Genomic DNA, 23,996 nt, shown 5'->3' on the forward strand with positions numbered 1-23,996 from the left:
TTCGACTGGAGACTTGCAAGGAATCCCAACTTTGCTGCCGAGCCCGAGTACCCTCTAGCGTAGGCTGTGTATTTAGCCCGCTCAACCTCCGAATTCCTTTGTCATAGACTTCTGTGCCTCAAGGTATCTTTCCAATTTTGCTTCCGCCTCAAACCTCTCAGTCCGTTCTTCCTTCACCTCGCTCTCTGCCCTTTCAGCCCGTGCCTTCCAATTTCTTACGCTGCTCTGACTCCTTTCGAACATATTCTTGAAGCTCTGAGAAGATCTCTTCCTGTCCTCGTTCACCTGCTTCAGCTGTTCAACTTCGCATCTGAGAGCCTTTGCCACTTCTGCTTGCTCGGCGATCATACGATTGAACTGTGTTGTAGATGTCGCATCACGTCTGAGCATCAAAATCTCATCGTTCAGTCGACGCAGCTGCGCTTCTTCTTGTTGATGACGGTCTCGCATTGCTGCTATGATGTCTTCGTCTTTGCTGAGTCTGCGCCTCTTCAGTGAGCCTATGAATGCGTTAGTCGCCCTCATGAAAACAGATTGGCTCATGCTCACCTTGTAAAGTTGCTTCGTTGCTCTCCATTGTAATAGACTGTAGAGAGGGTGATTTAGTCTGCAGTTCCGAAACGATGCTAGAGTCGTCCATCCTGCGCGATAGAGAGGATTGAGATTGCCGGGATTCATTCATCTTATTATGACGGCACAATCGGGCGTTAAAGTTAAAACCCAAAGCGAGGAATGAGGAGGACGTTTGAAGTTGTTTGAAAAGACTAGAAGCGAGGTGAAGGTGAGAGTGGTTAGGACGACCAACGAGTCTCTTGCTCAACGCGCTTGGTAACAAGGTGAGGGATGTCAGTCGACTGCTGTGAGCTTTGTAACATCCACGAGTCACATATCCCTGAGATCCTAGTACCTAGATATCGTCGCCGTAACCCGGCTGGTCTAGCGCTTACATATAGGCATCAAATTTGAGTAGAGTGTTATATGCAAGCACAGCTGAGAAATGCACTACACCTGGCTCTGAACATATCGCTCTCGTCCCTCCTCAATCAGCTCCTTTGACCGAGCCTCACTAATCTCCCCGCCATCTTGCGCGCCTTCATCGGCGCCACTGTACCTCCACCCATACTGCGTCTTGACCCACGCCACATCCCACGAACTCGGCCTGGACCACATAGGAATCATCTCATATCCGAGGTCATGATTCGTACTGTCCCTGTAACGCGCTACTGGGCACTCCGCCTGGTTGCCATTTAGACAATTCTCATTACCCATGATGTAACTGTGGTAGTGCATGATGCTATCCGCATCGTACGGTGAATCGGGGTTCAGTGTCCAGCCATCCTCCGATTTCCCGTACAGAACAGTATCAGTATAGGAGCGGCCGCTGAAGTTGTACCTGTCAGCGATAGTAACGTCATTGCATAGCTCGTCGGTCGTCGTGCTGGGGTCGGATTCACGCGCGCGTGCGAGGGCGGCGCGGTAGTCGGTGAGCTTTGTGCAGTCGTAATGGATGTATCTATCACGATCTGAACGTTGTTGCTCGTGCATCATTCCTTTGGTTTGTCAATCTTGTAACATTCGAGATCGCGGGTAATGTCCAACGTACCCATGACATGTCCAAGTTCGTGTGCTACAGTTGTGACACTGGCCTCTACGTCTATCCACATGTTCAGATCCCAAGGCTTTCCCGGCGTATCACCCATGCCCACAGTGGATGCGGCCGCGGCTTTGCCCACGCCATCGTCCTTCCAGATGGCGACTGTCTTGTATGGTACAGCCATATTCCATTTACTCTCAGCTGGACTGTTGACATCTATGCAGTACCTTGGGTTCTGTGAGAAGTCAACATACTCCGAGAAGATGATCTTGTGGTTTGTACCCGGCGACGGTCCGCCGCCGAGAGCTGTCATCCACACTCTGATAGCTGCTTCTAGTTTCTCAACATTTGCTTTGCGATGTTCTTCTGTCGGAAAGCAGTACGGTATCAACGTAATGCCCTTGATGTAGAGCTCCGTCCACTTCTTGGGGCCTCCACTGCCTTCGTGACCCCAGAGAGATGTAGCGCCAGATTGCATCCCATCATAGGTTGGAGTTTCGGTGTCGTTAGACGGAGGTAGGATAGCGCATGGACCTGAGAAGATAGGGGATATTGGGGGAATAGACGCCGCTATCGCCTGAATGGCAGCCGCCGCAAAGACCGGGAGGTATCTCATGATGAAACTAGAAACAGTTGATAAGAGCAAAGGAATGTTGGGAATAGGGAGTGTAAGGGAGTATTTAAGATAAGTGCAGATGCCATAATGTACTCGTGATCACAAGGGGCAATCCGACTGCAACGCGCATCGGCCAATTACGCATTTGAGTCACAAGGCTCATTCTGGTGAAAGAGCATTGCTACTGGAAAACACTCGCCGGACGCTCAAGCCTCGAATGCACGGCCTTTGTGGCGCCCCGGATTTTTTCGGACTATTTGAGCAACTGCATCAAATAGCAGCACTGGCAACATCTCTGGCAGCCTTCTCTTCCTATACCAGCTTCGCCCGTTGACGATCCAACATCCTTAGAACCTTGGGATCTTCGCCAGTCACCTTACCTCGCTCGATGTATGGATTTCGATCAAAGTCTTCATCTGAGGCTTCCTCATTCTCATCTTGTATGCCCGCATTCTCGACTGAGTCGATATGGGGTCCTTGGTATGGGTAATTGGTGCGGACCCAGCGGACGTCGCCTGGACTCGGCTTTTCAGCATCTTCGATGTACGCTATTCCTTGCGATTTATCTCCAGGCACCTTCCACCTCCTCAATGGGCATTCTTCCGGGTGGTCTCCCTCGGCGCACTTTTCGTTGGCATGCTGGAAGCTGCTATACGACATAATAGAGTCCACGTCGTACTCGGTATCAGCTTTCATCCACCAGTACTGGGCAGGGCTACCATAAGCCACGGACATGGTATAGTGGACAGCGGGGAACTGAAACTTCTTGGAGTAGTCTGCGAACAGACATAGCTGGTGGTCCTTGAATTGCGGGAGAGCCTTTCGGGCCCGAGCGAGCGCGTCCGAGTAGCCTTTCAACTTTTTGCAATCGAACTCAACGTGTTTGTCGCGGTCTGTGCGCTGGTGTTCGTGACCCATGCCTTGAACTGTCAGTAATGATCATGATATTTGTTTGTTTGAGACATACCGAGCACGTGACCAATCTCGTGCGCGACGACCAGGGCAGCCGTCTCTGGGCCGATTGACAAGCGGAGTTTCCAGGGTTTGCCTCTATCAGCCGCGCTGCCAGCCCCCATAGTCGCGTAAGCTCCGTTGGTCATCTTCTCTGACAGACTGATCACCAACGTTGTAGTCGGCAACGAAGGGTTCCACTGTTGTTTGTTTTCGGGGTTCGGATCATAGCACAAGTGATGCTTGGACGCCTTGTAGTCATACCATTCGTTGAATTGAAGATCATGCCCGTTGTCTCTACCACGCTCTCCGCCTAGAGCAGCTTTCCAGAGGGCTACAGCTGCTTCGACGCGCTCAAGTAGCCTGGCACGGTCCGTCTCAGAATAGAAGCAGTAAGCAACCAATGATCTACCTGGGGAAACGATGTCGGTCCATTTCTGTGGACCGCCCCAATTGATATAGTTGAACAGTGAAGCACCGCCATACTGGGTTAAATCCTGACCGTTTGTGGTATCTGCGGTATCCGTGATATCCGTAGCATGAGCGGCCAGTTGAGCTTCGACTTGCTCATCAGTAATGGGTGGAATGATGCAAGATTGATCTGGCAGGCTCGAAAACTGGTCCAGCTTGGGGACTACCGCAGCGAGCGCGCCGCAAACCAGGAAGGAGACCACGGGAATACTGCAGAGCATGGCTGTGATTGTCGGGGTGCTGCTTTCAGTGAGTCCGAGTTCCAGAAGTATCAGATAAGAGAAGAGGATACCAGAGATTCGCAGCTTATAATGATGGAAGGTATGACCGGCTAGCTCGGCTTGGCGCAACAACGGGGCTTGGGGTCGCCGTCGATGCAGCAACTGTGGAAGTGAATGCTAGCCCGTAGTCGCGATATTGGCATCACTGCTACACGACCGAATGCATCTTACCACTCGCAAGGTTCGTTGGCCTCCAGTTCCGACAGATGCGGAGCGTATGGCGGCGGACTTTCGGGGGTCCTAGTGAAGGTGAGACCGCTGCCTTGCGATCCCGAGCCAGATGTTATAATCTTGCCGCCTGGATAGATCTGCATTCACTGAGACGCAAAAAAGGAACAGCGCTAGCGATATTGTGGCCTGCCACTCAACAACAACAGCCCAAACCTTCCCCACAAATCAAAGCCGCAATCGTTGCGCCCACGACTCAGCCAAGATGGCGCACTCTCCTACCAATTCAGGACTCAAGAACATGCGCGACTTCTTCACGCGCAGCGAAAAGGAAAAGATCCCTCCTGAGCTCAAACACGCACTGTCGCTACTGCAATTACCCAACTTGGACAGTCTCGAAGAGCGCTTCCTCGCGACCGCTGCGTTCCTAGAGCCATGGGCTGTGTTCCGCGATTCGATATTCTTGCGTCAACCGGAGGCGGTACCACGTGCAACGGCGATAGCCAGAGAGGAGGGAGAGGACGGTGTGTCTCGCACAGACCTGTTGTGGTTTTATACACGATTCGACGAAGGTGTACACCGTTATGACCCACGCGCCGACAAGCACAGCGCGGAGTACACATCGGACTCCAGCGTGCATGGAGTAATCGACAAGAGTGATTGGACTGTGGAGGCGTACGAGAAACACCTCTTCGCCTGGTTGCTGCAGGTATTCAAGGTCGGCAAGTCGCGCAATCCGTGGAACATTGACTACTTCGAGCTCCGCAACATCTGCACAGCCTGGGAAATAGTCTTTGTGCCGATCGTCAATGCTGTTCGCGCTTCCTACAGTGTCAAAGGCCGACGACACTACGGTCGCCTCGCGCTTTACATCGAAGAGCGGTGCCCATCTGGTCTCGCTTTTCCCAAGGACAACGTCTTGGTACCTGGAGGAAGCCTGATGTCGCCCACGCCGTACCGCATAATCTCCTTGCCGAAGAAGGCCGTCAGTGATGAAGGCGCAACATTCCACAAACGTGTTGGTGGTGCTGGAGTGTTCACGCGAAAGCAGTACGACGAGGCCGAGAAGGAGCTTCGCGATGTGTACCCTCAGTATGGCGGTTTGGTTGAACGGCCCAAGTTCAAACATAAGATGGAGGAGTGGTTGAATGAACAGCGAGCCCGAGCAGAACGCAGGAAGGCCGCAGAGAAGACGGGCGAAGCGAGGGCCTTCCAGCCCCAGGTGATAAAGCGTGACGGTAGCCGAAGCTCAGGAAAGAGCAGCTCTCCCGATAAGGACCGCAGCAGACAAGACCAGGATGGCAGCGAGAGCCCAATCAGACGGTACTCAGATAGCATCCGCCGCTCGCTGTCTCGAGGCATATCCAGAATGGCGTCGAAGGAGGAGCCGAAGAGTCCGCTGCATGGTGTAACACGACAGATCCATCTACCTGATGAAACACCAGCTTATCGCCCTTCCGAGCCCTCGTCAACCGAGAGGCATGTGAGTGGCGCCTCAACAGATACCACTATCATCACACCATGGCCCCGTCCTGATACAGTGCGCAAGCCATCTGACCAGAGTGTCTACACGTCAACCCATAACTCAGACACTCTCATCCTTCCCGATAGCCATCAGCGCATGCAAATGTGCGACGACACGGACGAATCGATATATTCGCCCATGGGCCAGTTGAGTGCTATACCACAGCCACTGCACCACAAGTACCAGCCTGAGATGCGGGTCGCGCCAACGATCGAGAAGGGAAGAGCACACCCGGATGCACGGGTTCCAAGCTACGAGGGCAGTGGTTGGGACGACGAGATCTCGTTGACAAAGCTCAAAACTGTACGCGAGGACACTGCGAGAGATCTGCAACGCGTTCAGCCCTCAAAGCCAGTCACGAGGCTTCCTGTGCCTATTAAGCCAACTGCATATACCGGCGATCTGCGTATCGCGTCAAACGACATCCATCGCAAGGCGACACCAAACCCTCTTGCGTGGCCGGGTACTTCTCCGCCCAGAGCAGTACCATGGCCCGGAATGGAGCATACCGTTCCGTCCGTGTCATCCAGAAGCCCCGAGCGATGGAACAGTACACGTGGGCTTGCCAACAGCGCTCGTCCTCAACGGCTATTGCGCGATGAGTCTGATCGCAGCGTTACGCGCATCGTTTCGAAAGAAAATATTCGCTCCGTGCTCAAGGGTAACTCTCGTGATAGCTCAGCAGAAGATCTAACTCTGCCGCCTCCCGTACCGATGCTCCCAGGGCAGAATAGAACGATGAGTCCTGCTGGCGCTAGGTTGCAGACGTACAACACAAATCTATTCCCGCGTCGAGAAGAACGCAAAGGAACTCCAGTCGGTGGGTGGGTTGGTGCGGACAAGAGCAGAGGTGCACATGGCGGTCCTTTTGAGCTAGATATGCTTGATGGGGCGAATTCTGGCCAGGGTGTTCAGAGCAGGACTGCAGGAGGCGATACACGATACCATGAGGGATACCATGGCAGGCATGAGCCTGACGACCGTCGGAGTCTCGAGAAATGGATCTGAGGTTGCGTTGCGACTAAAAAGCCGTGCGATAGGAACATTTGGCTTGCTCCAGCTGTCGCCCCGGTCAGCCTTTCGCATCATTGAACAGGGTTGCACTGCCGCCCTCACGGCGAGACACAGGCCACATTTTCGGTCAAGGGTTGCTTCCCGGTGGTGGACGATGCTGGGCTTGGCAGACACGCGTAAGGGTGCTGAGCATGGACAATAGAAAATAGAAGAAGGAAAATACAACGTGAAAAGCGAACACTCAGGGTGTATTTTGATATGGTGACCTGACTCTCGGCCTGAGAAGAGTGACAAGCGGAGGTTTGACGACGTGAAGTGCTGCCCGCCCCCTGTGACGCGAGAATGCCACGCTAGCACGCACCAGCCTTTCCAAGGTTAGCGGCAGCAACACGTCACCGACAGCTGTGGCAGCATCATGGGCAGTCTTTGGACATGTCGCGAGACAGTGGCCAGTATAGAACAAATTTGCAATCCATGCTTGCGTGTGGATATCATTCACGATCGTCCTCGATCTCAGCTTTATGTTGTGATCGCTTTCCCCGCATCTACCACCGCGGCATTGCACTCTGCTATCTTGCTTCGTGATACATGATCCTCTTAGTCCAACAATGCGCGAGCTCGCAGCATAGGCGATGACCATCCGACTTGACCGGCGCAACACCAATGTGCGTCAAGACGTAGTGGTTATGCCCGGAAACGAGTGGGCTGGTCGTGAACTGTATTTTCCGCCACCAGCGCAACCTCCATCTGCACCATCTCTTTCCTGCCGACGAAACGGCTGCATACTGAATATGAGCTGGACTGGGGTTAATGGCGATGGCATGTCTTTGGCCTACCATGAGAGCGCAATAACCGGGCTGAAGTGCGCGGGCCAAGGGTGGGCTGCCTGCAAGCCGGCCTCGGATCTTGGGGGCGCCGCTCGCTACCTCACCCAACTTTCACGTCGTGCCACATCAATACTTTGTTTTAGCATCCGCATGCTGCATCGAGCAGTCATCAACCAGCGACTTTGAGCACGACTGGGGCTCTCTCTCTCTCTCAGACATGTCGTCCTTGTTTGTTGAATTACCAGCCGAACTGGCTCAGCACATCACGGCGCTCCTTCCACATGTTGATCTCCTCAACTTGAGCCTGACATGTAAAGAACTTCAGAAGCACGCGGAATCGTCACTCTACCGAGAATACATACAGCCTCACGGGAAATCGCTTTCCATGTTCATCGACCGCATCCTTGCAAGGCCCGATATTGCGGAAAAATATGTCAGGAAGATGAAGCTGGGTTTCTGGGACTCTAAGTTCGCCGGACCCCGTCCAGAGATCATATCCGAAGAATTGTACGACGCGTATACGAAAGCTGCAAAGGCCGCAAATGTCATCGACATCATCGTCCCATATGAAGCCGCGGAAGTTACCTCAAAGGGAGCTTTGGTTTCAAATTGGCGTGAGCGAGATTGGTACACAGAGCTTCTCATGAAGAAAAGCCAGGGTGCTGGGTGGCCTCCTTATGATCTCATGTTCTGCCAGGTTCTGCGTGCTGGGCATGAAGATGCACTGGTCGCACTCGTTCTGGCCCTTCTCCCAAATCTTCGAGTACTTGAGCTGCACACCGTTCTCATGAACCCAGACCAAATCATACTACCTTGGCGTTTGCCTAAGCATGGATTCAAAAAGCTAGTCAGGCTTACCGCCGCCAATGATAGGGCTATACCATGGTCTGCGTCCTTTTTAAACCAGATAATGGACAACACTTCGCTCCAAACCCTAGAGTTGGCCAGAGGGAGCTGTTGGTATCAAGCTGGAGGAGACCTCCTCGAATCGCCGCCAATTGCTCTACCTCTTGGTCTCGGGGCGCTCACTGCTCTTCATCTTCCGAATTGCGCTTTCACGTGCGTGGAGATGCAAAAGCTCCTCTCAGCGTCCCCTCGTTTAAAGCGGCTATACTTTTCATACGGATTAGCTATGGGCCCTTACAACTTCACAGCAGGCGAGCTTATCACCATGCTTGACTCATTCAAAAACACCCTGGAAGACTTGTATCTGGACATCGTACCCAGTTGGATGACTCCGCAAGAAGAAGATAGTGACTCCAGCCATCTAATCGAATCGCTAAGACACTTCACTGCCTTGAGGCGACTGGATACAAATGTGGACGTGTGGAGGATGTTGGACGTTGGGGCCATCTTGCACAAGTATCAGCCCGGTATGAACATGAACTACGAGTGCAAGATATTGGAGCAAGATCGTTGGTGCTGGCGGCTACCTCCAGTTCTGGAGTTTTTGTCTCTCCATCCCACCCATCGCGAAACGACGCCTGATAGCCATCAACTTCGCGATTTGGTATCATCTCAAAGGCAGGCCCTACCTGAGCTGAAAGCTTTGGTCATCGCCATTCACGACGAAGGTTTCAGGGACCTAATGAAGATGGAGTTTTACTCGTACATGGAGGACTACCAAGCAACTATGGAAAATGAGACAGACATGGGAGCCCCATCTGGTACCGACGACGAGTCGTACATGGACAGTGAGTCTGATACGGACGATCGATCGAGCATGGACAATCAGTCGTCTGATTCGGTCGACCAACCGGGCGTTGGTAATCAGTTTGGTTCGGATGATCAACCGGGCATGGTCGCTCAGTCTAATTCAAACGATCAATCGAACATGAGCGACTGGTCGAGTGTGAACGGTCTCGATGAAGATGACCGGATTAACATCAAAGTTGGGAGTGCTGCAGAGGCATCTGGGCCCATCAAAACCACATTTCATGGCTGGCGTCCAAGCAGTGAAATGCCTCGTATACATTGGGAGGGACACGCATATGTACTGAAGCCAGGCGAGAGACCCTGTTCTGAAGCAGACAACTCACAACCAAGAATCGATCGGTGGTTGCGTGAGTTGACAGGGGTCAGCACTTACCTAGCATCAGAAGGCGATCCAGACTTGGTTTACTCATCATCTAGTGAAGAAGACTTTGGACACGGGTACATGTTGGATGCCGAGTGGGAAGATCTTGTAGAGACTCTGTAAGGCATAATCAGATATCGCATGACGATCGGTGTTCCGCTACAAATGATGCGCTTGTTGCGAAATGTGCGGAATTCCGTGCACACGACATATGTTGTAACTATACATGTCCTCGTTGCGAAACTAATCCAATCGCATGCATCAACATGATGGCAGACATGACAAATGCGACGCTATTTGTAGGATAAAATCACCAAGACTCAGCTGTCGCAGCCCGGTTCAGAAGTTGTGGAAACGCTATACCTAGTTGGGTTACGGTGGAATGAACTACCGTCATCGATTTACCGCAATCAGCCTATCCAGCGTCGCTCACTCAGTTTGGCGTCTCACAATCGTCTTGCCGACATTTTTTCATCTGGATATTGCGTTTGATGCGGATGCGCCTCCTGTCAGACTAAATTAGGTGGACGGGACGGGGCGTTCTCATCTTGCGGATCAACAACCGCCGTCACCGCTGGTTCTCTGCCAGCTGCTATCTCATCGCGCAGTATCAACATGGGTAGTCTACTTTCCTCGAAGGTCGCGGATGACTGGAAGAGCGATGCGCGATGCGCCATGGAGGATTCAAGATTCTGCGTTATATGTGGTGGTCCTTTCGATGTCGAAGGCGATGTTTACAATATTGACTCAAAAGACATGCGGTTCCAGGTAAACTATCTGTTCTCAAACAAGCGTTACAGACTGCTGACATTTCGCGCATTCTAGTGGTTATACAGCCTTCGTCTTCTTGGTAGCATCGAAGATGTAGCTGAACATACGGTAGCTAGCGAAGGATCGACGTAAGAAGCGGCTCTCATCTATCTTCACGCGCTAAAGTCCGGACAAGGCCGACCAACGTATCTGAGATACCAGGCATCTTCCTCTCCGAGATTGCGTCCTTCAACATGGCTGGATCGGGCTACTTTCGAATTGTTGGCGACGCTGGCCAAGATGATATCTGGCTCGACGCTTTGTGTTATGCACCGGATTACCGAACCTTGTTTCCGTTACATGAATCGTGTATTGCGATCAGTTGTCGAGCCATCGACCACTTCGACTCCAGAAGGAAGGATACTGTGCCGACATCTGCTCTTAAACTGCTGTATCGACTGTTGAGTGCGCGTTTCATTCGACGAAAATGCCGTATAGACGAGCCACTCGAGACATCAAACGACATTTTCGATCTTTGTTCTTCTTCATGCGATTATGGACCTAGGAGCGCATTGGCTCTGAGCAGGCTAGAATGGTGGGGCGCAAAGTATGATGTAGGTAACCACAATATGTTCTTCAAGCTCGCCATTAATGATTCACAGAAGTTCTACACCGATCCCATCGAAGTGGGAGATATCGCCTCTTTCGTACATAAAGTATTGCAGACTTCGCCGCGTCGTAGAGACGAATCCAAGTGTACGCCAAAAGCAACGCGCGAACCCCAAAGATTGGAGCGCCTGCCGACGGAATTATTGGATGTGGTGTGCAGCTACCTTCCAATACAGTCTGTCATAGCACTACATTGTACCTCAAAGATGCTGGCTCTGCAGATACCACTCGATTCCGCTTTCTGGCGAGACAGCCTCCGGGACGGAAGTCTACATCCGCATGTTTGGGATCTGGACACCAAGTGGATCGAGCAGCATCTTACTACTCCACATGCAGCACTTCTGGACCCTACTGCTTGCTGGGACTGGAAGTTTGCCGCGAAGCTTCTTGCGAAGAAACGCTTTCGGGTCAGTGGATGTGACGAGCGTCTACTTGACGTGCCTGACGGACTTTGGAACAGGTGTAGGATATGGGCTACTACAGAGGAAGCCTTAGGAGAGCAAGAAAGAGAAAGGTCGGAGAACTAGCGGACTAGGTTCAAAGGCGTAGTCATAAGACTGTCTGAAACCCAAGCAATCGCGACATCAAGCGGCTCCTGACCGTCAATCAGTCCAAGGAAACGACGCCTGCTCATGGAGAAAGGTTTGCATAGATGTGCACCTTCTGCGACTTCTTGCAACACGGCCACCGACCATCGCAACCAACGCTCAAGAAATTTGACGGCCTTTGCGTTCAGGGCCGTGCTAGCGAGGCGACAAATTTAGGCCAGCTTTCGGCAAACTGCCCGTAGAAGTCGCAAGACGCACTGGTCACAAACAAGTACGCGGCCCGTTCACGCAGCGCTCTTGTCAACGGTTCGACATCTTTTTGCGGAACTGAATGTATCATATACGCAGTACGAGACCGTTCGTACGGCGAAGTAGCAAGCCACTCTTGGTACTCTTCGGTCACGAACTCCTTGTAGGCTGTTTCCACGACTACTGTGACCTCTGGTCCCGGAGTCGCAAGCTCAGTACTGACTGCTGTGCCAGGATTATGAATGATCTTGGCCTAGTCAGCTGGGGTAACTCTCATCCGTCCAGCATGGATAAATGAAGACTTGCCATTCTCTCCTCCGCGACGCCAGCAAGGACATGCGCTCTGCGATCAACGGTGTCGAGGTAGCTCTTGACTTCCTCCGAGTACAAATTCACTGTTTCATCAAGGAAGATGCCGTCCACTCTATACCCACTGTTCTCTCGACCTCTTCTATCATATGATTCGATATCATCAAGGATGTCTTGAACAGGCCGTTTGCAATAGGTTGTACGCACGTAGCCCAGGGTGGTGACGTTCGGCAATGCATTTAGCCGCGGTATCTCCCGGAGATAGTCCTCATTCGGCCACCACGGTGCAGCACCCGGTCCGCTGTTTGGATTGACGATTACCAGAAACTGAACATCCGGCGCCGCGGCGATGCTGAGAGACGTCAGTGAGACTTCGTGTTAGCGGTGAAGGAAACACTACGCTGTATAGAGAGGATCCCATGCACCCGGATGGGGGTATATGTAAAGCGGAAGAAGTATCTTTGAACGGAGATCTGGCGACATTGTATCGTGGAAGGGTAGATGTGTGAAGAGGAAGAGGTGGCATCCCGAATCTTAATGAAGCGCTGACTAATCACAAATAGCAAACCGCAATGCACTCCCTCTCTTACAAAACATGTGTCTGTTTACTTACTGCGATAACAGTGCGCGCCACTCAGTTCCGCTGGTAAACGATTCTTGGACGTGCATCAAGATTACAGACCAAACCTTGGACAGCAACGCACATTGGACGTCGGAAGCCGTCCATGAGAAGATCTTCTTTGCGCATGTCGTGTTGGGGACCTCACAAGCTCCCGACGTCGGCATCCGACTAGCAGGGCCGTCTTACACAAGCACCTTATACAAAAGAAAAGAAGACTAAATAGGTCTAGAGCCTACGTTAACGTTAGGCTACTTGTTTTGCGTGTTTCTATGTCAATGTAGGCGGCAGATCGCTTCCGCCGAAACCTTCGGCGGAAGCATGTGCCAAGCGCTCGCCCTCCATTCGCCCTCCGACGAGCATTTACTCAGCCAAAGAAATCGGAGCTTTACTCGAAGAACCGAATCATGCATTCGTCCGTACATCAGTATATGTGTGGCACTTCTTCCACTCTCCTTTACCGCTGCAAATTGTCCCATTAACACTCCCGCCAACATCGTCCTTAGTACCGACTCCAGATGCACACGATGAACGAACACAACTTCCACACCTCTATCGCATTCGATGCAACAGCGCAATCGGCTGGTGGCGTCGTGAAACCAGAAAACATCGCTGAGGAGAAGACGCAGCAGCAGAACAACCAAGGCATCGAGGAAGATGTCAAATCTGAACAAGACGAGAAGCACGATGATATCAAAGAAGAATATCCGAGTGGCATACTGCTGGTGCCCATATTGATTGCCATACTCTGCGCAGTCTTTCTTACAGCCCTGGATATGACAATCCTTGGAACAGCCATTCCTAAGATCACAGACGAATTTGGAGGTCTTAACATGGTTTCATGGGTGAGCTTTCACACTCTCGCTCTGGCTACTTGAGTGCTTGAATACTGACATGTCTTAGTATGGTTCCGCATACTTCATGACGTTCGGCGGTTTCCAGTCCATGTCTGGCAAGTTCTACCGCTACTTCCCACTCAAGTGGTCCTTCCTAGGTGCCATCTTCGTCTTTGAAATGGGAAGCTTGATCTGCGCCGTCGCTCCAAATTCTATAACTTTCGTCGTTGGCCGCGCAATCGCTGGTGTCGGCTCCGCCGGCGTAGTAACTGGGGCGTTCACTATGGCGGCGTTCGCGGCAGAGCCTAAACGGCGACCAGCTCTAATGGGGATTGTTGGTGCTGTATATGGCCTTTCCAGCGTCGTCGGTCCGCTTCTGGGAGGAGTTTTCGCGGACACAGTGAGCTGGCGATGGTGGTAGGTTCATGTTTTCTCATGACTGTTCCGCTCACATGCTAATTATGGCACAGCTTCTACATCAACCTTCCTATCGGCGGCGCCTCTGCAGCACTGATCCTATTCACTTACAAGACTCCACCACAAGCTGTCATTACCCAAGCGACTTGGAAGGAAAAGCTCTTGCAAATGGATCCTCTCGGCATTGCGCTCGTCATGGGTGGCATCGTTGCATACATCTTAGCGTTCGAAAATGGCGGCCAGAAGCGACCCTGGAACAGCAGCTACGTCATCGGCCTATTAGTAGGCTTCGTCGTTATCGCAATTACCTTCATTACATGGGAGATCTTCAACGGCGAGCGTTCGATGCTTCCACCCCGGCTTCTCCGCGAGCGAACACTATGGCAGCCATCTGCCTTCATCTTCTTCTTCTCATCATCATATCTCGTCTTGCTGTACTACCTACCCCTCTATTTTCAGAGCGTCGACAACCGTAGCGCAATCAATTCGGGTGTGCTGAACCTTCCACTGGTCCTCGCGATGGTGTTGGGTAGCATCGTCAGTGGCGGTGTTGTCTCAAAGACAGGCTATGCTGCACCTTTCATGATCGGCGGTGCCTTTCTAGCGACTATCGCTACCGGTCTGATGTATACATTCGACATTGGTACTGGGCTGGGCACATGGATTGGCTATCAGGCCTTTTACGGTATCGCAGTCGGGTTAGGCTTCCAGATGGCCATCAATACTGGTCAGGCCAATGCAAAGGCAGAGGACATGTCCTCAGCGACGGCAACGATTTTTTGTATGCAAATCGGCTCTTTTATGTGGAGTTAACTAACACATCGCAGTTTTCCAAACCATCGGCGGTGCGTTTTCGTTGACTGCGGCTCAGTCTGGATTTGTCAACCGCATGATCAACACGCTTGCGAGCACAGCACCGAACGTGAACCCCCTGGCAGTAGTTGGATCTGGTGCGACCCAACTTCGGGACAATTTTGCTGCGGAAGACATAGCAGGCATAGTGGTCGCATATATGGCGGGCATCAAGGTCGCGCTCGCTATTGCGACAGCTTTGGCTGGCGCAGCTGCCGTGGCTGCCGCATTGGTACCTTTCAAAAAGCTGAACATGGAAAAGGTGCAGGCTGGAGCTGCGTAGATCACACGCGCTCTATTTGGGTAGTGCTACACGACAGATTGCCCGCACTTGCGACCAATGCGACGCTATTGCTAGAGTTGTGCTTGAGATACGTAGATTGTACCTAGAGGGAAGTTTCATTTTTGGCGACACTCGGACACCTGGGCATGCATCGGCTTGACACGCTTGAGGCATGTGTGTTGTCTAATCTTGTAATGGCAGAAGGAACCATAGAATTGTAATTCAAACGCGGCCGCTTTCTGGCGGAACCAAAGAGAGTCCATTGCGCATCGACTCCATGATGTGGTGACTGGCTGGTGGCCTTGCTGATGCCTGAAGGAAGTGTTCGGCGGAGAACCTTCCGCCGAGGTCTCGGTGATTGCCCTCACTCTTCCCCTTTCGCCCCTAAGTTACTAACTTCTCCCTATGTCACCATCATCGCATCTGTTTATGATACGATGCCAGCAACAAGTTCACTAGATCCAAGCGTGCCACACGTTTGGTCGCTTTGCTCGAGAGGAGGTACCGCGCCCTCAACTCAGGCTACTGTCACCAGCCATGGAAGGCTCACCGGGATCATCCGTCAATGACGCCGACACCACCAACTTCGAGCCTCACAGCAAGCGGCGCAAACTTCGGAAAGGAACAACAAGCTGCTGGCATTGCAAGAAGCGAAAGGTCAAATGCACATTTGATGCGACGTCTGACACCATATGTGTAGCATGTCGCCGTCGGAAGGTGCCATGCGTTCTCCAGACTCAGCCGGAAGAGGAATTCTTTGGAGGCAACGATAGCAGTCAAGAAGCATCACTGCTGCGTCCTAGTAGAGGCTCAAATAACATCGCCAATCCTCCTGATATTTCATATGAGCAACTTCTCCAACGCTTGCAAAGGGCAGAAGCATTGCTTGCGCGATCAGAAAATCCAGGAGACGACGCAATAATCAGCCACGTGCAACTTCCAACACCTAGCTCAGCCGCACTGACACCGGAACGACCTCTTCTACAAACGGAAGACGGCGAGAGCATATCATCCGCCCTACGTCGAGCGTATCCACCGCAACAAGATCTGGAGCTCTTGTGCAAGACCGATCGCAACGCAACCTTGTACAGCTACCAATGTCTCACGACATCCATCGACCCCTCACAAGACGAGTCATTGGACATTGCCGACAATCTGGCTACAATTCCTGACAGTTCACGTACACCTCCGGTTCTGATCGCAAGGCATATGCTCATCCTTGCCCTTATGCTACAGTACTTTCGGTGCAACAAGGGCGATTGCATCTCGGGGGATCCAGGCGTCCTCGCCACTCGCTTGGTGGAAACAGTTGTTCGTTTGGTCGTCACCGAAGACCATCTGATAGGCTGTATCGAAGGACTAGAATGTATCGTTTACGAAGCCACCTTCCAATCCAACGCCGGCAACCTTCGGCGAGCTTGGATCGCCTTCAGAAGAGCCTTGGTGTTTGCGCAGCTGATGAGACTGGATACGTCTAACCCTCCGCCTGTCAAATATCTGGAGAATAAGCACAGGGTGGATCCTAAGTTCCTTTGGTTTCGGATTGTACATATGGACAGCTATCTTAGCCTGATGCTTGGCCTACCTCATGGGGGCCAAAAGATGAGCGTGGAGAACTCCAGTCCTGGGACCAGTGTAAGCTGCCAGATAGATCGAGGACATACTCTCATAGCGTGTGGTATCGTTGACCGCAACCGAGGAGATCCACACCAGAATATCGAGGCTACCCGTAAAATAGACCGCGACCTTCAGAACGTCGCGGCATCAGTTCCTGACAAGTACTGGCTCGCACCCAGTTTTACTGGTCTCCAACCAAATGCAAGAGAGACTTTTGAGGAACTAATGCGGCTTCGAAGTCAGATCTACCAGTACAATCTGCTTCACCTCCTCCATCTGCCTTTCCTCATACGCTGCGCCACAGGATCTGATTTCCACATGTACGCCAAGATCACCTGCATCAACGCGGCCAGAGAGATTCTCACAAGATTCGTCGCATTCCACAACTTCCGGCCCATCTCCACCCAATCGTGTCATACAGCCGACTTCTTCGCGCTAATGGCGGGCATGACAATACTGATCGCGCACATAGACAGCAGACGCTGGAAAGATCAAAGTTTTCTAGTCCACCAGCGACCCGGTGATCGCGCGATGGTGGAGCAACTGGTCGAAAAGCTGGAACTCGTCGAGACGCAGACGAACGATCCTCTCACGGGCAAGAGCGCTGAGCAACTTCGCAACTTGCTGCTGATTGAAAGCGACGCCGCGCGTGGATTCAGTCACAGCAGCGAGAGCACGGTTAATCGGCTTGAAGAGGGCTGCGGCGAACAGTTTCAGCTCTCAATTCCATATTTTGGGATCATCAAGATTGGTGCGAACGGCATCACAAAGCAATGGCCAGGTTCCCAGACTTCTAGTGCGGTAATGCTTGATGTGCCCTCTGATTTGAACGCAGTGGGTGTCGATGACAACATTGCTTCGTTCGGTCAGGACATTAACGGCAATCCGTCATCCAACCTGCTGATACTAGAATCGGGCACGCAGCACTCTCAGTCGATGCCACTAACACTTCATGCTGATATCTTCGACACGTCGCAATATTATCCAGGATGGGCCGCCGGAACTGACGATTGGGCGCTTCAAGGTGTAGACGCAGCATTTTTTGAGTCACTGATGGGAGGAGTCGGAAATTGGGATGATACACTACTAGGGAATAGTTAGACTCGGTAATAGTATTAAGCTGTGCTTCTGGGTATACATTGTCTATATTCTGGGCTCCCAACAGATGAACTAATCGTGTTGCGCCTTGTCCAACAACTCCTTCAATATCTTTGCCGTGCTCCTCATACCCTGCAGCGCGTTCTCGTCCGGCCCTTGCCCTGGTGTCCACTTCGCATGTGCAAAGTCAATCATCTTGACTTCGGCTAGCTTAGGCACAGTCTCCTCGTCGTCCTCATCCTCGTCTTCGGGATGCGCGGAACGTAGCTTCTGCTTGGTGTTCGCATACTCGTCTACATCACCCTCATAAACCAATAGTATGCTTGCGCTGTACATCCTGCTCTCTTTGCTTTCGAAGACCTCTTGAATGTCCTTGACCTCACCCAAAAAGTAAGCGAGCACCTCCCTCGCCCGGTCAAGCTCTGCTTCTGACTTGGCGCCGGGGAAGATGTAGTCTGTGAAGCCCTCGCTGACATCCTCGGCGCTAAATTTGCGTCCATACATCTTGTTGTACACCCAATAGCCACCCTCCTTATCCGTCTCAACATACTCCTTGAGATCTTCCGGAACCTCAGGTACCTCAGCTCCCTTGTATGTGCGCATGCCTGCTATCCGGAAACCCAGGCTGCCGCTTGTAGTCTCTTTGCTCACAGCATCTAGCCGCGCTCTCTTTTCCGGCTTCGCAGCCTCGTCCCACAACTGCGCGCCAAGCTTCAGATCCAGAACATTCGGCTTCTTGAAGCCGTGTGTAATGTTCTCTAGTACTATGTGAAGATCGGTCGCGAGCTTCTTGCCATGCAGGCGCTCGATTGTACCATCGGCCGTTTGTATGGTGCCGCTTTCGACGGACTCGGTAGCGGCGGTCTGGTCGGCTGAGAGGGAGAGCTGGCCCATGAAGGTGGGGAGATGGCGCGCGAGGTCTGGGTGGTCGGCGAGGGATTCGTAGAAGTCAATTTCAGCGAGGGTGCATGGTTTTACTACTACGCCGCCGGATGGGTCGCTGAGCACGCCGTCGCTGGTGTTGTGTTAGTCTGGTACACGAGGCTGACAGGCAGCCAGTGGAGACTTACTGGCCAGCAGCAGCACTACCATATGCTACGAGTTTCGACGCGTCATATTGTTTGGAGGCCATGTTTCTTGGTCTGTATGGAGGGTTTGGTCGGGATATCAGTGTGATTGTACTCGTGGTTAGTGTTTAGGTGGAAGATACATGGCGGGCTGGCCCCACGGGTGTTTCAGGGTCCTCCGTCACGAGTCAGCCAATGCTGTCATCATGAAATTCATTATTCGTGTGCTTAATATCATCTAGTAGCATGAGTGTACGTCTTCGACACGACTCTATTGCCGGGCAGAATCTGAAATTATATTGCAGACATGATCTCGCTCAACTCTCGTAGCAGCACGCCCAAGGAAATGTCGCATGCGTCGCAATTAACAAAGTCGGCATCTCACCGTGGTGCTGCCCGCATCCATCAAATCGTTGGCGACGCACTCACCGTATGAGGCGTTTGTATGAACGAAAAGTCCAGATTAGGAAGCTACGGCCGCCAGTATGAGGTAGTCGCGCTCTCTCACCCCCAGGGCCAACGCAACCACCCGCGAAGTATCGTTTGCCGCTGCCTCGCTAGTGCGCCGACTTCCCATGCCCATCCTCTCTATATCACCCTCTATAACCCCAAGTCTTTTTCAGTCCGCTCCTAATATCCCCAATCCTCAATACAGAGAGTAGCAAACATGGCAACCGCAATGACAGCACCTACTGTTGGCGCAGGACCTCCCAATGGAGCCCTTACCAACATCACTGCTACTTCTCAAGTCACCAGCACTGTGTTGGACCACCCAGATGGGGCAGAGATCCGTCGTCAAGTACGTTTCCCAGTCCCCAGTCTCGCGGTAAGTTTTTTCAGATCAACTAATCGTTCTTCAAGGTGGAGTTCTACTTTTCCGATGAAAATCTCCCTACCGACAAGCACATGTTACAGTGCTGTGGCGGGCGTGAGAACATCCCCGTCTCCGTCAGTCGCATCTGTGGTTTTCAAAAGATGCGAAAATACAAGCCCAAGTCCCTAGTTTCTGCGGCTCTTCGACTGAGCCCCTTCTTGGAAGTCTCTGCTGACGGAAAGACCATCAAGCGCAAGGTTCCTCTAACCGGGAAGTGCATCCTGGATCCAGATTACTTCGATGCCGACGACGATAACGACATCGCCTATGCCCCAGGATCACGGAAGGCCAAAGCTCAGCAGCCCGCCCAGTACCCAGTACCACTACTCCCTCAGGCCAAGATCAAGCACCCTGAAGGAGTGTCCAAGAACATGATGAAGGCTACCGGATTTGAAAAGGCGTACATGGAGCCTACTCTCACTCCTGACGAAGCCGCCGAGGAAGAGGAAATGTACGCTCCAGACAAGTCGTTCGTTGAGCGCATCGAGATTGCCATCCAGCGCTTCAAGCAAAAGCGTCGCATGCATGAGATGTACGCACATGTCTTCAACAAGCTCATGCGCTTTGGTGGAGTAGAGTCCGGTCCTCGCCAGTACCAAGGAATCTCCAAGCACGACATGAAGGAGATGGGTGCTGAGGAGATTGCGAGGGCCCTCGCCATCCACAACGTACCCTGGGACCGGTCCGATGAGAAGCGGTGGGTTGTTGACTTTGTAGCTGTCTGCAAAGCTTTCCTGTAAGCCTACCACCCCAACCTTGCCTGACGCGATGTTGACTATGACAGATCATCTTGGTACCCTGCCCACTACGGCTATGCTTCGCACGCCATCAAGAACGCTTGTCAGGTGCCCCGCTCTTTCTTCAGATATCTTCGCTTTCACCGTGTCTGCCCCGAATTCGACGATCAGCTTGCCACTGCGCTCCAAATCTGTGACCAGGCCGAGCGGGAGCTTCCCAAGGTCAACTCCGTAGGTCTTGCTCTACCCGGAGACTTCAACAAGTCCGCTAGCGTTGTCTTCGGTGGCGCTCAGGCCGACATATATACTGGCGACAAGTCGTGGGCTGAGGACCTCAAGAAGGAAGGCCTGACTGTTTCCGAGATCGGTATCCGGAAGGAAGAGGCTAGGGTCAAGTTCGGTACTGGCATCGCGGTTCTGGGCTCGGATGCGCAGTACGATATGTTCGAGTCTGGAGATCTGCAGGTTCTCAGCAAAGAGACTGCCTATCTTGAGGTCACCGCCGTTCAACTCCCTGACGACGACACGAAGTCCGCATATGCAGAGCAGAGCAAGCTCTTCAAACATAAGCTCGGCCAGCTTGAACCTCTCGGCAAGCTCCTGTGCAAGGCCTGGTACACGGATGACTGTGATGAGTGGGACCTACCCAAGGACAACAACAAGTATCCCAACGGCAAGCCGCGCAAAGCTGGCGACGGTAAAGAGTACGAATTCTGGATCGAGGAAGACATCATCAAGGACTGTTTCGTGGGTCTGAAGATGGACGCCAACATCATGCACCTCACCGGCGGCATGACCATTCTCGACGACATCAAGGAGACCATGTGCAGCTTCTATACCTGGATCCCGAACGAGCTCTGGATGGAGCGGAAGCCCAAGGAAGTGCGCTGGTTGAAGAAGGGCATGGGTCTCGATGATGACGAGGATGAGGCTGAGATTGATGGCTCGAACAAGGAGAGTGCGGATAAGATCGCTTCCGGCGACGAGTTTGACGATGAGTAGACGGGTAGGCGAGGGGAAGCCGATAAATTCTCGTGGAGATGATGTGATGAAACGGTAGTTCGAGATACTTTAGTCGGGTCTTGTACCCAGCTGCTTAGGGTGATTCAAGGTTTGGCTCGAAAACTAAGATCTCAAGGAGGAAATTCACGATGTTTCTCCAGTTTTGCCAAGGTTCCCTCATAATACGTAATCTATCGTGAAATCGGTGACAAGATACAGTGCATCTCAATAAACTTAGGCTACACGCCTAGAACTTTCTCGATCCTAAACAAGTGGCGTTCATCGCGAAAGGTAGTGCATTCTGCGTTTGCGCAGGCCACAGGGACGCGCCTGTCCCCATGTTTGGCGTGCCTGCGCCACACCTGGACGCCTCAGTTTCACAAGAACGTACTCGCTGGCCTTTAGCCAGGACAACACCACAACACAGAAACCAGGCACGTAGCCCAAGGCCGAACGATCCTCCGATAATATCGCGCAACGAAGAAATGCCACGGCTCACGTTTGCATCGGGATATTACTTGGCCGCGACGACTACACACCACAAAGACACTTGGACGACGCCTCAACACCACGCCGTAGGGTCTGGTAAGACGCGAAGTCCCGGCGTGCGGCTACTTCGGCGAGCGGCCTCATTGCCAACACCTTGGCAGCGACACACGCCATGGCTTTCGTTGGTTTGCCAAGGCCACGCCGGCGGATCAGGTGGTAATTCCTGACGCGTGTGCTTGCACCCGGGCCTTTCGTTCGAGGGTGCAACCGTGAAAGAGCGAGGTATGACTACGTGTGTGTACCGAGTTAATATCAAAGGGAGAGATGCCTGGGTCGGTAGCAGTAGTGCGCGCGGCACCGCGTTGCATGGTGTGTATACCCGCCTTATCCGTCTCCCGTCTCGCATTAAAGACGCAAGTGTCGCGGGTTACCCGGCCCTACCTAGCCAGCACATGTGAGACGGACTGGGGACGTGGGAGCTGGAGGAAAGGAGACGCGCAGTGCGTGCGGAGTGGAAAGGGCCAGGGACCGCCAAGGCCTTGAGTGCTCTTAGCAAGCGGAGAACGCAGGCGGGCGTGGCTTGGGTAAAACGTGCGTTACCGCCGCCTTTTGTTATCTGGGTCGCTTCTCCGCTGGCTCTTTTCCCTGGTGTTCGAGCATGCCCTTTTGCGACGAGGTTGCTGTACCACGACGTTGTGGCGCTACCATCACTGCGACCGCGGCTGGGACATGAGCGACGCGCCATCGGCATTTGCGAAAGAGCGACCATTACGACTACTGGGGCTGCCGTGATCGACGAACGACTACGCTCGGGGATTAAAACAGGTGGACCTGTGCGGAGAGCGGGATATGTCTGCTAAGATGCACGTCGTGAGCGCGATCTTAGACGCGCGATCGAGTATGGGGTTGCCAAATCGGGCTCAAGTTGGTATGTTCGTCCCCGTCTGCTACTACTCAGCAACGCAACATCGTCGCTGACCACATCGCAGGCCAAAATTTCCTGAACCCTTACATCTACGACCCTTCTTACCCCCTGGCTATAACAGGCGCAATTGTCGTCCTGTTACTATCCACATACTCCATCTACCAGTATGTCCGCCACAAGGCGTACTTCTTCTGGGCCGCCATTATCGCCATTATCATGCTCGATCTGGGCTTCATATGCCGCCTAGTATCTGCCTACGATGAGCATAGAGAGTCACCCTTCCTCGCCTCATGGCTCATGATCTTGCTCGCACCCAGCTTCCTGGCTGCAGCATGCTACACGGCATTCAGTCGTGTAGTATGGTTTTCCTGCCCAACCCACGCGCTCAACTTCAAAACGCTGTGGTGCTTCCCTAGGTGGATTACAGCCAACTTTGTGTGTTTCGACCTCCTCAGTTTCCTCGTCCAACTCGTCGGCGCGAGTCAGATTAGTCGGCAGTATGATGAAGACACGCAAGGAAACCGGACCATTGCTGCTTCGGAACGGAAAGCGCTGCCTGGTCGGATCATCCTCATCATGGGTCTGGTGATGCAACTGCTGTGTTTCCTCAGCTTCTCCATCATCAGCATGCGGTACTTCTACATTAGCCGGCATTGGGCTGCACACGACCTTGGAGATTTGCACCTTTGGCGGAAACTGGGGTATACCATCAATCTCTCCTCCGTCCTTATCGCCTGCCGGGCATTCTATCGAACCATCGAGATACCACACGATCGCAACTACGGGCTAGCATATCTCCAGAGTCACGAATGGTGCTTCTGGGTCTTCGATGCCGCGCCCATACTTGCTGTACTAGTCGTGTTCGCTGTGTGGCATCCTGGTCGTTATCTGCCGAGGAGCTATACAGGGTGTAGACTGGACAAGGGCAGGGCTGTTAAAGAGAAGGATGAGATCAGTTCGATGAACGGTGGTAGTAGTGGACGGGAGACCGAGCTGAGAGATTTCAAGCCCGAGGACTTCCAGTCTGGAAGGGTCGCGACGAACGTGTAAGATTTTGAAACGCGGATGAAGAGGTTGTTTGTTCATGATACCATTGCATTTAGCGGGAGGCGTTTTGAAGCGCCATCGGGA

The 23,996-nt window shown here is 52.6% G+C and overlaps 9 protein-coding genes across 9 annotated transcripts; 5 read left to right on the forward strand and 4 right to left on the reverse strand.

Annotated features, from left to right (window-relative positions):
- Window positions 1-81: 81 nt before the first annotated feature.
- Window positions 82-640, reverse strand: J4E78_000988 (uncharacterized protein; the record flags this gene model as incomplete). The annotated part of the gene is made up of 2 exons (XM_049361649.1): window positions 82-500; window positions 550-640. The coding sequence occupies 2 exons, from the start codon at window positions 638-640 to the stop codon at window positions 82-84; spliced, it is 510 nt and encodes a 169-aa protein (XP_049226932.1).
- A 362-nt stretch (window positions 641-1,002) lies between these two features.
- On the reverse strand, window positions 1,003-2,355 carry J4E78_000989 (uncharacterized protein; the record flags this gene model as incomplete). The annotated part of the gene is made up of 3 exons (XM_049361650.1): window positions 1,003-1,550; window positions 1,604-2,128; window positions 2,352-2,355. 3 exons carry the CDS (start codon window positions 2,353-2,355, stop codon window positions 1,003-1,005), a joined length of 1,077 nt encoding a protein of 358 aa, XP_049226933.1.
- Window positions 2,356-2,522: 167 nt separating this feature from the next.
- Window positions 2,523-3,853, reverse strand: J4E78_000990 (uncharacterized protein; the record flags this gene model as incomplete). The annotated part of the gene is made up of 2 exons (XM_049361651.1): window positions 2,523-3,130; window positions 3,178-3,853. 2 exons carry the CDS (start codon window positions 3,851-3,853, stop codon window positions 2,523-2,525), a joined length of 1,284 nt encoding a protein of 427 aa, XP_049226934.1.
- Window positions 3,854-4,346: 493 nt separating this feature from the next.
- J4E78_000991 (uncharacterized protein) lies at window positions 4,347-6,614 on the forward strand (the record flags this gene model as incomplete). Its single annotated transcript, XM_049361652.1, has 1 exon — window positions 4,347-6,614. One exon carries the CDS (start codon window positions 4,347-4,349, stop codon window positions 6,612-6,614), a length of 2,268 nt encoding a protein of 755 aa, XP_049226935.1.
- Window positions 6,615-13,195: 6,581 nt separating this feature from the next.
- On the forward strand, window positions 13,196-15,056 carry J4E78_000992 (uncharacterized protein; the record flags this gene model as incomplete). Its single annotated transcript, XM_049361653.1, has 4 exons — window positions 13,196-13,513; window positions 13,572-13,921; window positions 13,975-14,702; window positions 14,749-15,056. 4 exons carry the CDS (start codon window positions 13,196-13,198, stop codon window positions 15,054-15,056), a joined length of 1,704 nt encoding a protein of 567 aa, XP_049226936.1.
- Window positions 15,057-15,593: 537 nt separating this feature from the next.
- Window positions 15,594-17,774, forward strand: J4E78_000993 (uncharacterized protein; the record flags this gene model as incomplete). The annotated part of the gene is made up of 1 exon (XM_049361654.1): window positions 15,594-17,774. The coding sequence occupies one exon, from the start codon at window positions 15,594-15,596 to the stop codon at window positions 17,772-17,774; it is 2,181 nt and encodes a 726-aa protein (XP_049226937.1).
- Window positions 17,775-17,843: 69 nt separating this feature from the next.
- J4E78_000994 (uncharacterized protein) lies at window positions 17,844-18,903 on the reverse strand (the record flags this gene model as incomplete). Its single annotated transcript, XM_049361655.1, has 2 exons — window positions 17,844-18,786; window positions 18,842-18,903. 2 exons carry the CDS (start codon window positions 18,901-18,903, stop codon window positions 17,844-17,846), a joined length of 1,005 nt encoding a protein of 334 aa, XP_049226938.1.
- A 602-nt stretch (window positions 18,904-19,505) lies between these two features.
- On the forward strand, window positions 19,506-21,451 carry J4E78_000995 (uncharacterized protein; the record flags this gene model as incomplete). The annotated part of the gene is made up of 3 exons (XM_049361656.1): window positions 19,506-19,637; window positions 19,700-20,448; window positions 20,497-21,451. 3 exons carry the CDS (start codon window positions 19,506-19,508, stop codon window positions 21,449-21,451), a joined length of 1,836 nt encoding a protein of 611 aa, XP_049226939.1.
- Window positions 21,452-22,840: 1,389 nt separating this feature from the next.
- J4E78_000996 (uncharacterized protein) lies at window positions 22,841-23,915 on the forward strand (the record flags this gene model as incomplete). Its single annotated transcript, XM_049361657.1, has 2 exons — window positions 22,841-22,868; window positions 22,930-23,915. 2 exons carry the CDS (start codon window positions 22,841-22,843, stop codon window positions 23,913-23,915), a joined length of 1,014 nt encoding a protein of 337 aa, XP_049226940.1.
- Between the last annotated feature and the right edge of the window lie 81 nt (window positions 23,916-23,996).

The sequence above is a fragment of the Alternaria triticimaculans genome, assembly GCF_023758025.1.
Source record: "Alternaria triticimaculans strain BMP 0046 chromosome Unknown scaffold_1, whole genome shotgun sequence".
NCBI classification, from domain to species: Eukaryota; Fungi; Ascomycota; class Dothideomycetes; order Pleosporales; family Pleosporaceae; genus Alternaria; species Alternaria triticimaculans.